Source organism: Diabrotica undecimpunctata, chromosome 6 (assembly GCF_040954645.1).
Source record: "Diabrotica undecimpunctata isolate CICGRU chromosome 6, icDiaUnde3, whole genome shotgun sequence".
Taxonomy (NCBI): domain Eukaryota; kingdom Metazoa; phylum Arthropoda; class Insecta; order Coleoptera; family Chrysomelidae; genus Diabrotica; species Diabrotica undecimpunctata.
The window spans coordinates 115274806-115287050 of record NC_092808.1 but is presented as its reverse complement, the minus strand read 5'-3'; the positions used below and the strand labels follow the sequence as shown (position 1 = coordinate 115287050).

Genomic DNA, 12245 nt, shown 5'->3' with positions numbered 1-12245 from the left:
TTCACCAATCACACACACACACACACACTTCGTACATACCACGCCATCCCTTTCGACCAATCAAATTCTGTGACTTGTCAAGCACCAGCTCAACGCTAATATGATATCACATAACCTTGGTATTTCCAAATTTGACATAAATAAGATCTTTTCTTTGTTTCCAAGTTTCTAGACACAATACAGCAAATACTACTTCGGGTATTGTATACTTATTCCTGACTACAAAACTTTCTAATTCTTTGTCCAATTTTTCTGTAAACAAAAGACTTGAACCTTATATTCTAAAATTGCTATCTTTTGGATATTACCAATAATCGTTTACGAGAACTCCTTTATCTTATATATTATCGTACAAATGTCTATTCTCCTATCTGCCTACTTCCTACTAAATTAGAAAAGCCATTACTTATTCAAATATTTAAATCTTATAAATCTAACATTCCTATTTATAGGGTTAAACGACTTAACCGGTCGGTGAAGTTAGTGTTGCCGGTTATTTCGCTATTTCTACTTCTGTACAAATTATAGTTTTTGATTCATATCCTTGTATTATTGGTTTGATTAATATGTATATACATTTCGTGTGTTCTCTTTATCTGTCTACAGATTTTATTAGCTCTTCGTCTTTTGTTTTCAACTACCATTTTTCTTTCTCTAGTTCGTCTGGTCAAATATATTATACATTCTTTAATTGCCACCTTACACTCATCATCAAACCATTGGCCATCTTTCCTTTTTTAGTTTCTAGCATCAATTTGGCTGTAATTATCGTAGGAGCTGCAAAATTTTTTAGGTTTCACTGGTCTTCTAATTGTAGTTCTTCATATTTAGTCAACTTCCTCTTTATTTCTTCTTCAAATTTCTTTTAAGTTTTGGGTCTTTTTAGTTTCCCCAGATTTTTAGTTTCCTTTCTTGGTTGATTCTCTTTTGCATGTCGATTGATCTTAAATATCTGAAATGTACCTGAACTTGTAGGTGTTTTTTTTTTATTTTTTACGACTTTTTTATCAAGACGTAGTCTATTCGATTCACAACATCTCTTCCAAGTGATATCCAGGTGTCTTTTTGTACGTTTTTGTGGGGAAATGTGGTGTAACTGATAATCATATTTTTACCAGCTGCAAAGCCAATAACATATTGGCGGTTTTCATTCGTATCTCCATGTAGGCTATGTCTCTCAATTATTCCGATGTATTCTTTTTTCAGTTCCCAACTTTGCGTTTGTGTCACCTTCAACTCTTGATTTTTTTTGGAGTTAGGTCATATGTTGGCTTTAGTAATTGATAAAAAGTTACTTTGGTGTTCTCATCCTGTTCATCCATTGTGCAGTGAACGTTAATTATGGATAAGTTGAAGAAGTGAGTCATTATTCGTATCCTACAAATTCGTTCATAAACTGTTTGAAAATCTGTTATGAGGTGTTTCAGTTTATTATCGACTACAAATGCCACCCAAAATTCCTTATTTTCTGTATCTAAACCACTTAAATGGATGGTGTGTTTTTGTATCCTGGATACCCTTCCCTAGCCTTCTTGTTTCCTGAATTGCTGCCAAACCAAACTTATATCTTTTCAATTCACTGAGCAGTTCTAACGTTCTAAGTCTCAAAAGGGAAATCCATGTTCCGTTACCTTAAAATTCGTCCATTCTGAGGTTTGTTTTCGGGTTTCGTAGTAATGGTTTTTTTCCGGGGATAGGTTACTAGCTGGACGCCCAAGCATCCTCCTTTATTCGGAATTGGAACCGGAACTTGTAGTTACTGAGCTATTCAATCCACCCGGCACTTGCCAGAGGCGGAGTTCAAATGGCATATGCAACAAAAATTACATTTACAAATAAAATCTTGCAACAACCGTATGTTCCTTTTTTTACAAGTATGTGTTACATGTTTATCTGAAGTTATTGTTTCAACCGCAAACCATTATAATTAACATGATACACGACAACAAACATAAAAAATAAAGAGTCGTTTTATGTACAGTAGTTTATTTTTATACGTACATTGGTATACATCACAATAAAGATAAAACAATATACATAGTGTACGCCTATGCAAATTTCTTGATGTACATCGCTATTTAAAATACTGCAATAAACTCTATAGCAGTATTTTAAATTGCATGTACATCAAGAAATTTTCATAGGAGTATACTCATATGCAAAGATTTCGGGTTGAACAATAATTTGAAATAATTTTATATCCTCACTTTATATTAAAAAATCTAATTATGATTGAATATTCTGGGTTTTTTAACAAGTTGTTGGCAATGCCATCGTATTCATAAAACGTATGCAAGAAGATTTATGAGAAGAAACTAACAGTTTTTTATTATTATTCACGGACGATATAATTTTAAAGTAATCCATTAAGGCGGACGCGCATTATAACAAATAGCTGCATTTGAATTAAGATCTAAATTAAACAGAAGAATAATAATTGAAAAAGTCTGCTATGTTTTTGTATACACTTATGACAAATGACTGAATGGAAAAGAAAAGTAGTTTTAAAGTGTGTAAAATATTTAAAAAAAAAATACATAAAAAAGTTCCTCAATAACTTGATCTGTATCGCATATAGGTGGAACAGTATTTAGCTAATGTTGCTGACCAACAGATATGTTCACGGATATTATAAAACAGTTTATTTCCTTGGACCTTAAGTACTAACAATATCCAATGAACTGTCAACATCTATGTCTTTTTTCTCCAGTGTGAACTTTCATATGTCTATTTAATTGACTTTTTTGAGAAAATTGCTTAGAGCAAATATCACATTTATAAGGTCTTTCTCCAGTATGAACTTTCATATGTTCTTTTAAAACAGATTCGTAGGAAAACTGCGTAAGACAAATTTCACATTCATGAGGACTTTCCCCAGTATGAACTTTTATATGTCTTTTATATGATCTGTAGGAAAACTGCTTAAGACAAATTTCACATTTATAAGGTCTTTCCCCAGTGTGAACTTTTATATGTTCATTTAAATTATATTTTTTAGTAAACTGCTTAAGACAAATTTCACATTTATAAGGTCTTTCCCCAGTATGAACTTTCATATGTTCATTTAAAACAGATTTGTAGGAAAACGGCTTAAGACAAATTTCACATTTATAAGGTTTTTCTCCACTGTGAACATTCACATGTTCATTTAAATGACTTTTTTGAGTAAACTGCTTAAGACAAATTTCACATTTGTAAGGTCTTTCCCCAGTATGAACTTTCATATGATGCTTTAAATTAGATTTGGAGAAAAAGTGCTTAAGACAAATTTCACATTCATAAGATCTTTCCGCAGTATGAACTTTCATATGTTTCTTTAAATTAAACTTGTAGAAAAAGTTTTTATGACAAATATCACATTTATAAAATTGAACATTTTTAAGTCTTTTTTCTCCAGTGTGTAATTTCATATGTCTATTTAATTGACTTCTTTGAGTAAACTGCTTAAGACAAATTTCACATTTATAAGGTCTTTCTCCAGTGTGAACTTTGATGTGGTCATTTAAATTATTTTTTTGAATAAACTGCTTAAAACAAATTTCACATTTATACGGTCTTTCTCCAGTGTGTACTTTGATATGTATATTTAAATATGATTTTTTAGTAAACTGTTTAAGACAAATTTCACATTTATACGGTCTTTCCCCAGTATGAACTTTTATATGTTCAATTAAATCAGATTTGTCGGAAAACTGCTTAAGACAAATTTTACATTTATAAGGTCTTTCCCCAGTGTGAACTTTTATATGTTCATTTAAATTAAATTTTTGAGTAAACTGCTTAAGACAAATATCACAATGATAAGGTTTTTATCCAGTATGAACTTCCATATCATCATTTAAAACAGATTTTTGGGAAAACTGCTTAAGACAAATTTCACATTTATAAAAGTGAACATTCATAAGTCATTTTTCTCCAGAGTGTATTTTCATATGTCTATTTAATTGACTTTTTTGAGTAAACTGCTTAAGACAAATTTCACATTTATAAGGTCTTTCCCCAGTATGAACTTTCATATGATGAATTAAAATAGATTTGTTGGAAAATTGCTTAAGACATATTTCACATTTATAAGGTCTTTCTTCAGTGTGAACTTTTATATGTTCATTTAAATTATATTTTTGAGCAAACTGTTTAAGACAAATATCACATTTGTAAGGTCTGTCTCCAGTATGAACTTTCATGTGTTCCTTTAAAACAGATTTGTAGGAAAACCGCTTAGCACAAATTTCACACGTATAAGGTCTTTCTCCAGTATGAACTTTCATATGTATATTTAAATATGTTTTTTTAGTAAACTGCTTAAGACAAATTTCACATTTATAAGGTCTTTCCCCAGTATGAACTTTCATATGTTCAATTAAAACAGACTTGTAGAGAAACTGCTTAAGACAAATTTCACATTTATAAGGTCTTTCTCCAGTGTGAACTTTGATGTGGCCATTTAAATTATTTTTTTGAATAAACTGCTTAAAACAAATTTCACATTTATACGGTCTTTCTCCAGTGTGTACTTTGATATGTATATTTAAATATGATTTTTTAGTAAACTGTTTAAGACAAATTTCACATTTATAAGGTCTTTCCCCAGTATGAACTTTTATATGTTCAATTAAATCAGATTTGTCGGAAAACTGCTTAAGACAAATTTTACATTTATAAGGTCTTTCCCCAGTGTGTGTATTCTGAATTTTCATAATTTTGTTTAATGTTTTCTCTTCAGTTATTGAGTGTCGGCTTATTGGTTCTTCTTCTTTTTGAGACGGTGTTTCCATAATTTTGATTTTGTGCTCCTCTGAATAATCTAAAATAGAAACCAAGAATAAAAATTATTATTACAAGAAAAAATTAATACAGAACTTCAGAATGAAGAAATGTTTGTAAACAATATAATATATGTATATACATATATATATATATATATATATATATATATATATATATATATATATACAGTAGACTCCCTCTATAACGAGAACTGAAATGTCAGACTAATTACCTCGTTATAAGCGGATCTCGTTATATCCAACAACAATAATACTGTGCATACATATGAATATGTAGTTTTCTAAAACATTAACTTTCTATAGTGAAGCCATTCGAAGCAATATAAGATGCTAATAAATATTGTTTGAATGGCGTTTTTAAAACAAAGTTGTTTACTTTAATGTCAATAATATACGTTAAAACAAAAAATCTGTATTCTGTAAATATGTATAAAGCGTATAAAGTTATTTTGTCATTTTTGACTGCTTTAAATTGTCCAGTATTCTATCTATCATATTTTCTAAAGATGTGAAACAGTTTTATGCTTCTTCATTTGCGTTTTGTCCTTGGATAAAGTTTCTGACAACCTTTAAAACACGTGAGAATGGTCAACCCAATACAATGACACTTGTGAATCATAAATTTTACATTTCCGACTAAGAATCATAAATTGTAAGAAGTTTATTGCGGGCGGCCCGCAGTTAAAAAGGGTATTTATTTATAGCTACGACCGGGCCAAAACGTAAAAAACACGTTTTTCAATCTTATTTTTTCTCGTTATAAGCAAATTTACCTCGCTATAAAGGGTTATAGTTCAATAGAAATTTCACGGGACATCTAATGTACCTCGTTATAAGCGAAACCTCGTAATAACCGTGTTCGTTATAAAGGGAGTATACTGTATATATATATATATATATATATATATATATATACATATATATATATATATATACATATATATATATATATATATATACATATATATATATATATATATATACATATATATATATATATATATATATATATATATACATATATATATATATACATATATATATATATATATATATATATATATATATATATGTATATATATATATATATATATACATATATATATATATATATATATATATATATATACATATATATATATATATATATATATATATATATATATATATATATATATATATATATATATATATATATATATATATACTTTTATATATAAATGTACGCTTTTTAAACAAATTTTAATGTAGGGAGTGATTAAGGCAAGCCCAGCATAGTCCAACTTTTTTTATGGAACATCCTGTATATTTTTAAAAGCTGTTTAATTTAATCTCAACGAACTATATTATATAGGGACTATTATGAATAATACATGGTGAAATTTTGAAATTATAAAGTATGGAGACCACTTATGAAATACAATTGTTTGTGTGCTTATTTTAAAGAATTATAAAAAACGCTAGAGCATTTCAACTTTTAAATTCAAATGTGTGCTTTTTAAACATAAATTTAAATCTACAGGGTGATTAACCCAACTATAACATAGAAGGGGAGACCGGGGATGGTTGTCATAGATTCGCCTATTACATTTTTTTAAGATTATTATTACTTATTTTGAAAAGTGTGCATTACCGTAAGAAGTGAACATTACTTCAATATTACTTTTTTTTTCAACATACTTATATAAAATAATAAGAGTAGCTCTACAACCTATGTCAATTTACCCCATGATTGGGGCAAATTGCCATAGCCCTTGGGGTAGGTTGGCATATAGGTATAAAACATAACTACACTTAAAATAGATGCAAAGGAACAGTAATCAATAATAGGTAGATATATAAAATAATAGAAGCCGAAAAAATTTAGGTAAATGTATTTAATAAGAAGGTATGAATTGAAACAACTTTAATTTTTTTTAATTAATAAAATAATTAGAAATCTGTATTTAGAAATACTGTTAGTATTCATCACAATCGCAGTTTTGACATCTATATGGCAAAATATTGCCATCAGTGCATTCGATCCACTGTTCTCCAGGGCGACTATTGGAATGTGGCTCCATGCAAACTAGACAGAAACATTATCCTGGTCTAAACTCGTCATCTAAAAATACTGTTAATAGACGCTTCGCCTTTATTTTTCTCTTGAATAAATTTTTTTTGGCATTATCAACCATCCTTTTTGGTTGAAATGGAAGCAAAGTTTTTTGCGATTCTGTGCTGCCTTTTTTCCTATTCTAAAGCTTTTTTGATTGGTGTGTCTGTGAGAATTCCAGTGGAACGTCTTTTTCTTCCACGTTTGGTATTTGGTTTTCTGTTGCCAGCTTTAAGAAATGGTCTTAAGTTTATCAATAAATTATTGCTGGAAGGGCAGAGACAACATCAGAAAATGATTTAGCCGATGTATCGTTAACATATGATATAGGCGTAGTTGCTGATACTGCACAGTATAATTTGGTAGTTGATATTGTAGGAGGAATAGAACGTGAATTAACCTGAGTTGGCGGAGTAACTTGAGTCGGTACGAGTGGAGACGGATCACACTGATCCAAAGACAGATTTAAATCAGGAAGAGGATGGTTAATTGGCACAGTAACTTCATTTGGTTCCAGTCGAGATCGATCGAGATTGATCAATGAGTGCAAAAAAGCAGGCATAAACTCCTCAGGAGAGAATATATCCGAATTAAATGAACTTATTCCAGATACTGGAAAGCCAGTCATAATATTCTTTGAAGTAATTGCATTGGGTAGAGCTGACTTCACCACCGCTGGAATATCATATATGGTCATTGTTTGGCCCGGATTATTCGTTATCCATAAATCGCAAGCGGTGTTGATGTATTTTTTTAGAGGACCACTTCACTCTAAAGGCTGAAGTTTATGGCTGCAATGAGATGGAAACGTTTTGTTTGAAATTATCGAGTGCAATTATTAACAAATGAGAATTATGATTATCGAGCAACCATAACACTGGTTTTTCTTTTGAACATCTTACGTTGTGTATAAAATGCTCTGCAAATTTTATAAAATGTATCTCGGTCATCCAACCCGAGGGATTCGCATCATCTATACTGCTAGGTGGACCACTTCGAACAAAGTGCGCTCGATAGCTTTTCCTAGGAAATATGAAATATGGAGGAATTGAATTGTCTAACGCTGTAACAGCAATGGCCAGTGTCACTAGGGTACCCCGTTCGGTCAGCAGGCGTTTTTCCTCGCTCTGTTTTTCTTTTATTCGCATGGCTACGTCTGCAAATAATTAGATAATACTTTTGTTAAAAACAATTCGATTTCATAGTGATATACATGGCAGGTTGGCACAACGTGACAACCTGCCCCATTCATAAAATGCCAACCAACCCCGATGACGGTTTTTCAACTAAAATGGCTAACACTTGTTTACGAATTCATAAACTGTAAATTTGTTTACGTCAGATTAAAGAGCTATCAATATACTTTCACACCATCACTACAGAAAATAACTTTAAATGTTTATACCACGCTCGGACAAGATATTGAAGACGGTGACTAATACATTTGCATAGATTGCAAATTGGCAAATCTAGCGAGTGTCAGTAGCGTATTGTAGTGCACAGTGAGCGTGTGTGATTTTTGATACGATATTATAGTGAATAGTGGAAAGTTTCCACTGGAAACTCGTAGATATAGAATTCTATTATTGTTGTTAAACATATTTAAATATATTTCGTTATTTAGAGGTGAGTACATTAAACAGTTAGCTGTGAAATTTAGATTTATTGATTTGTCATAGGTACTTCTTATCTTAAATGAAATCATGAAATGACAAGTAACACATTAAACGCACTGTAAAATTTAATACAAAACTATTAAGACTTAGATGTCTAATAAAAAAATCAAGAATTAACTATTATATTGTAATAAAGCAAAACCATTACATAATACTTGATTTTTAATCGAAAAGTCAGTAATTAATTATTGTATTCTCAATTTTTTTTATTAAGAAAATTTCGAAAAATATATAGAACGGAAGAAAAAGTGTCCGGATACTGTTAAAAACTTTTATCGCCATATTTAAGTTAAGCTAAGAAATATTGTCCATTATGTCCTTTCAATTTTTGTTCAAGTTTACTGGGTAATAAAGCGACATTCAATAATAAAAAAACTTTAATTGACATTTCATTGACATTGTTTAATACAGAAGTTAAAACATGTACTAAATAATAAAATTAGAGTATATTTTCGTCTTTATAGAAATAAAAATGGATGCAGCTGCTGGCGCAAGTACCACAAAATCGCACCGGCACAAACCACTCTCAAAAGCTGAGAAACAAATCGTGTGGAAAGTGTATGATGGACTTAAGAAAACACATCCTACAATGGAAGCTGTAGATCGCTGTTCGATTTTAACAGGGGTGTCAGCCTTGACAGTGGAGCGGATTGTGCGTGAAGTAAAAATCACAAAAACTTTAAGTGCGCCAAAAACTCGCCAGCGTGGACGAAAACCTCTCGATTTAAACGAAACGCAAATGAATTTAATCCGGAGGACTGTGCATACATTCTTTTTAGAAAATAAGCCTCCAACGATCAAAAAAGTTAAGGCCAAGTTAGTGGAAAACGATATGATTCCTCCAATGAGCCCTGAAACCCTAAAAACAGTTTTACAGAAGTTGAATTTTCGGTATATGAAACGGTCTCGGCAAAATTATGAGGTACATATCTTCTTCTTCTTTTTTGTAGACTTGACTCAGTTTTTTAAATGTGCCTCCAGTCATTCCATCGTTCTCGTAGTTTTCACACTGATCGTCTTCCTATTGGGTAACCGTCTCTGGCCGTCCTTACTACTCTATTTATTGTCATTCAGTTTATGTAGTCGTTCCATTCTACCTATTTTTTATCCAGTTATTAATGTTGTCCACCTTGCATATCCGACGTATATCTGCACTTCTAGCCCTAACCCATAATGTCTTACCATCGATTTTTCTAAAGGTTTTTATCTCTGCTGTTTCTAGCATTCTTTATGTCATTTCTGTATCAGGTCGTGTTTCTGCCGCGTATGTAATTATTCGTCGGCTGACTCTTTTGTAAATTATGCCTTTATCATCCATACTGTTTCGAGCTTTCCATAGCTAGATAGACGAGGTACATACGTGCTTTAAAAATTAATTGAACCAGTCGCATTTACCAGTGTTGTGAAAAAAACTTATTACTCTTATAGTAACACAATCTCATTTTGATTCGTCTTCTTAGTCAGAAACAGACTCTGGATGAATATTGCATTGTGAATTAGGAATATTGGGGACACCACATAAAAATAAAACACAACAATAACTTTACCTCATGGGTGGTGTGGAAACAAGATAATTAGAGAGGTTTTATCTGTACCTCCTGAATTTATTAAAAAGTTGGTTTAGTTATGATTAATTGATTAGTTCTGCAAACACTAAAGATTTTATTGAGTAAAATCATGAAACAAAATAAAAAATCCTGAAAGTTAAAACATCATAAGGCTTTTATAATTACAAAAAAATTCACAAATTGGTTGTCTCTAAACTGGAGTCATTTTATCTTAAAGTTATTAGTTCTTACGTGGTTCAGTTGACTTTGGATATACTACAACAATGTGTTTATAAAAATTAGTATTTTAAAAATTGTAACCGCACTCTATGTATAGTAAGTAGTCAATAGGTTCAAATTAGATAAGTGACTTCTTCTTCTTCTGGTGCCTATCCGTTACGAATGTTTGCAATCATTCTGGCAATGATAATCTTATTAGTTGCTGCCTTGAAAAGCCCTGTAGTGGATGTCGCAAACCAGGTCCTCAAGTTCTTAAGCCAAGATATTCTTCTTCTTCCGACGCCTCTTTTACCATTCACCTTTCCCTGCAAAATGCATTTTAACAGGTTATATTTTGTTTCATTTCTTGTGATGTGGCCGAAATATTCTAATTTTCTTCTTTTCACCGTGCACATTATTTCCTTCTCTTTATTAAGTTTTTGGAGTATTTTGGCATTTGATATTTTGTCCATCCATGATATCTTAAGAATTCTTCTATATGTCCACATTTCGAACGCTTCCAGTCACTTCGTTGTTGCTTCCGTTAGAGTCTAAGACTATATAACAGAATATATAACATCGGAGGAGTCTGCGTGATTTGAACAGCTTGGACATTTGAATGAACGCTGCCCTTCGAGCTTTTATTTCTTGGGAGTGGTCCCACTGCTCATTTAATGTAGTGCCAAGCTACGTGTGTTTTGGCACACGTTCTACTACTTTTTGGTTGATGGTAAACTGTACCTCTCAATTCTTTCTTTGCTGATTATCATGACTTCAGTTTTAGAAGTGTTAATTTTTAGTCCATATTTGCTATTAACGTCTAAGTGACTATTGTTCTATAAAGGTGACAACTGTATTCTTTATTAACCACGTAAATTCATTTTTTAAGAATTTTACAATATCTACATAATCCATTATTCTAAGGGTATACATTATACTAAATATTTATGTCTATGCGGATACGCCACCGATTGATGGAATTTGATGGAATGTATATATTTTATGACTTTATTTCTGTTATCTGATATGCAACAAATTAATTAAAAGTAACACGCGTACTGTCGTTGACACTACAGTTGGCTAACTTTACTTAATGTCACGGTTGATACGAAGGACAATCAGAAGATTTTTAAGCGGTTACAGTCGATGTTTAGGTCTTGTAAATCTCATATTATAAACTGCACTTGGACAGTATTTTGACCAAAATTAAATGATGAGTAAAAATGAGTCACTGTCTTCATTTTCTTGTCCGAGTTTAGATTATATTAAAAAAGTGTACGACAACGAAAAATTACTCACCAAATGTTAAACCACAAATCAGCACTATATTCACTGGATAACGTTACAACTTTGACTGAAAGTATGGCAACACAAGCGCCAACGGTTTGTGCATGCACAGGTCGACGCGCTATGTTTTACTATGAACGGCGCGTAATTTAAATGCACAATGTCAACGTACCCCGTATGACAACCAAACCTGGTCTCCCCTACATCATCTTTATTTTTAATGAAACACCCTATATATTTTTATGTTTTTAGAAGCTACTAAACAACCTCATCTCAAAAAAGTATATTATGTAGTCATATATTATCAGTGTATCACCCTGTAAATAATGTTATTTTTTCAATAAGATAAATACAGACATAAATCTTCTGAACTAAGTAATAATATATTAGGTGTTGTCTTTAATTTCTTGACGAAAATTATACATAACTTCAAAATTTCATCGTGTTATTCATAATAGATGCTACATCATATAGTTAATTGAGCTCAGATTGTTAAGTAGCTTTTAAAAACATAAACTTATACAGGGTGTTTCATTAAAAATAGGGATGATGCTAGACTTGCGTGAATCATTCTGTACATTCCAAAATTGGGTGGGCAATGCGGCCAGAAGGACGGACGTGCGGTGGGCCCAAA

General features: G+C 31.3%; 1 protein-coding gene across 2 annotated transcripts in view; it reads right to left on the bottom strand.

The window, feature by feature from the left end:
• Positions 1 to 3157: 3157 nt before the first annotated feature.
• Positions 3158 to 12245, bottom strand: part of LOC140443773 (uncharacterized) — a 34766-nt gene continuing 25678 nt past the window's right edge. The window contains exon 2 of one of the 2 annotated variants that reach the window (XM_072535206.1): positions 3158 to 4804. In XM_072535206.1, coding sequence (XP_072391307.1) covers positions 3906 to 4804 — 899 coding nt within the window. In that variant the 3' untranslated portion in view covers positions 3158 to 3905. Of the gene's footprint in view, positions 4805 to 6733; positions 8039 to 12245 lie in introns of those variants that run through there. The other variant, XM_072535207.1, reaches the window with a different exon arrangement.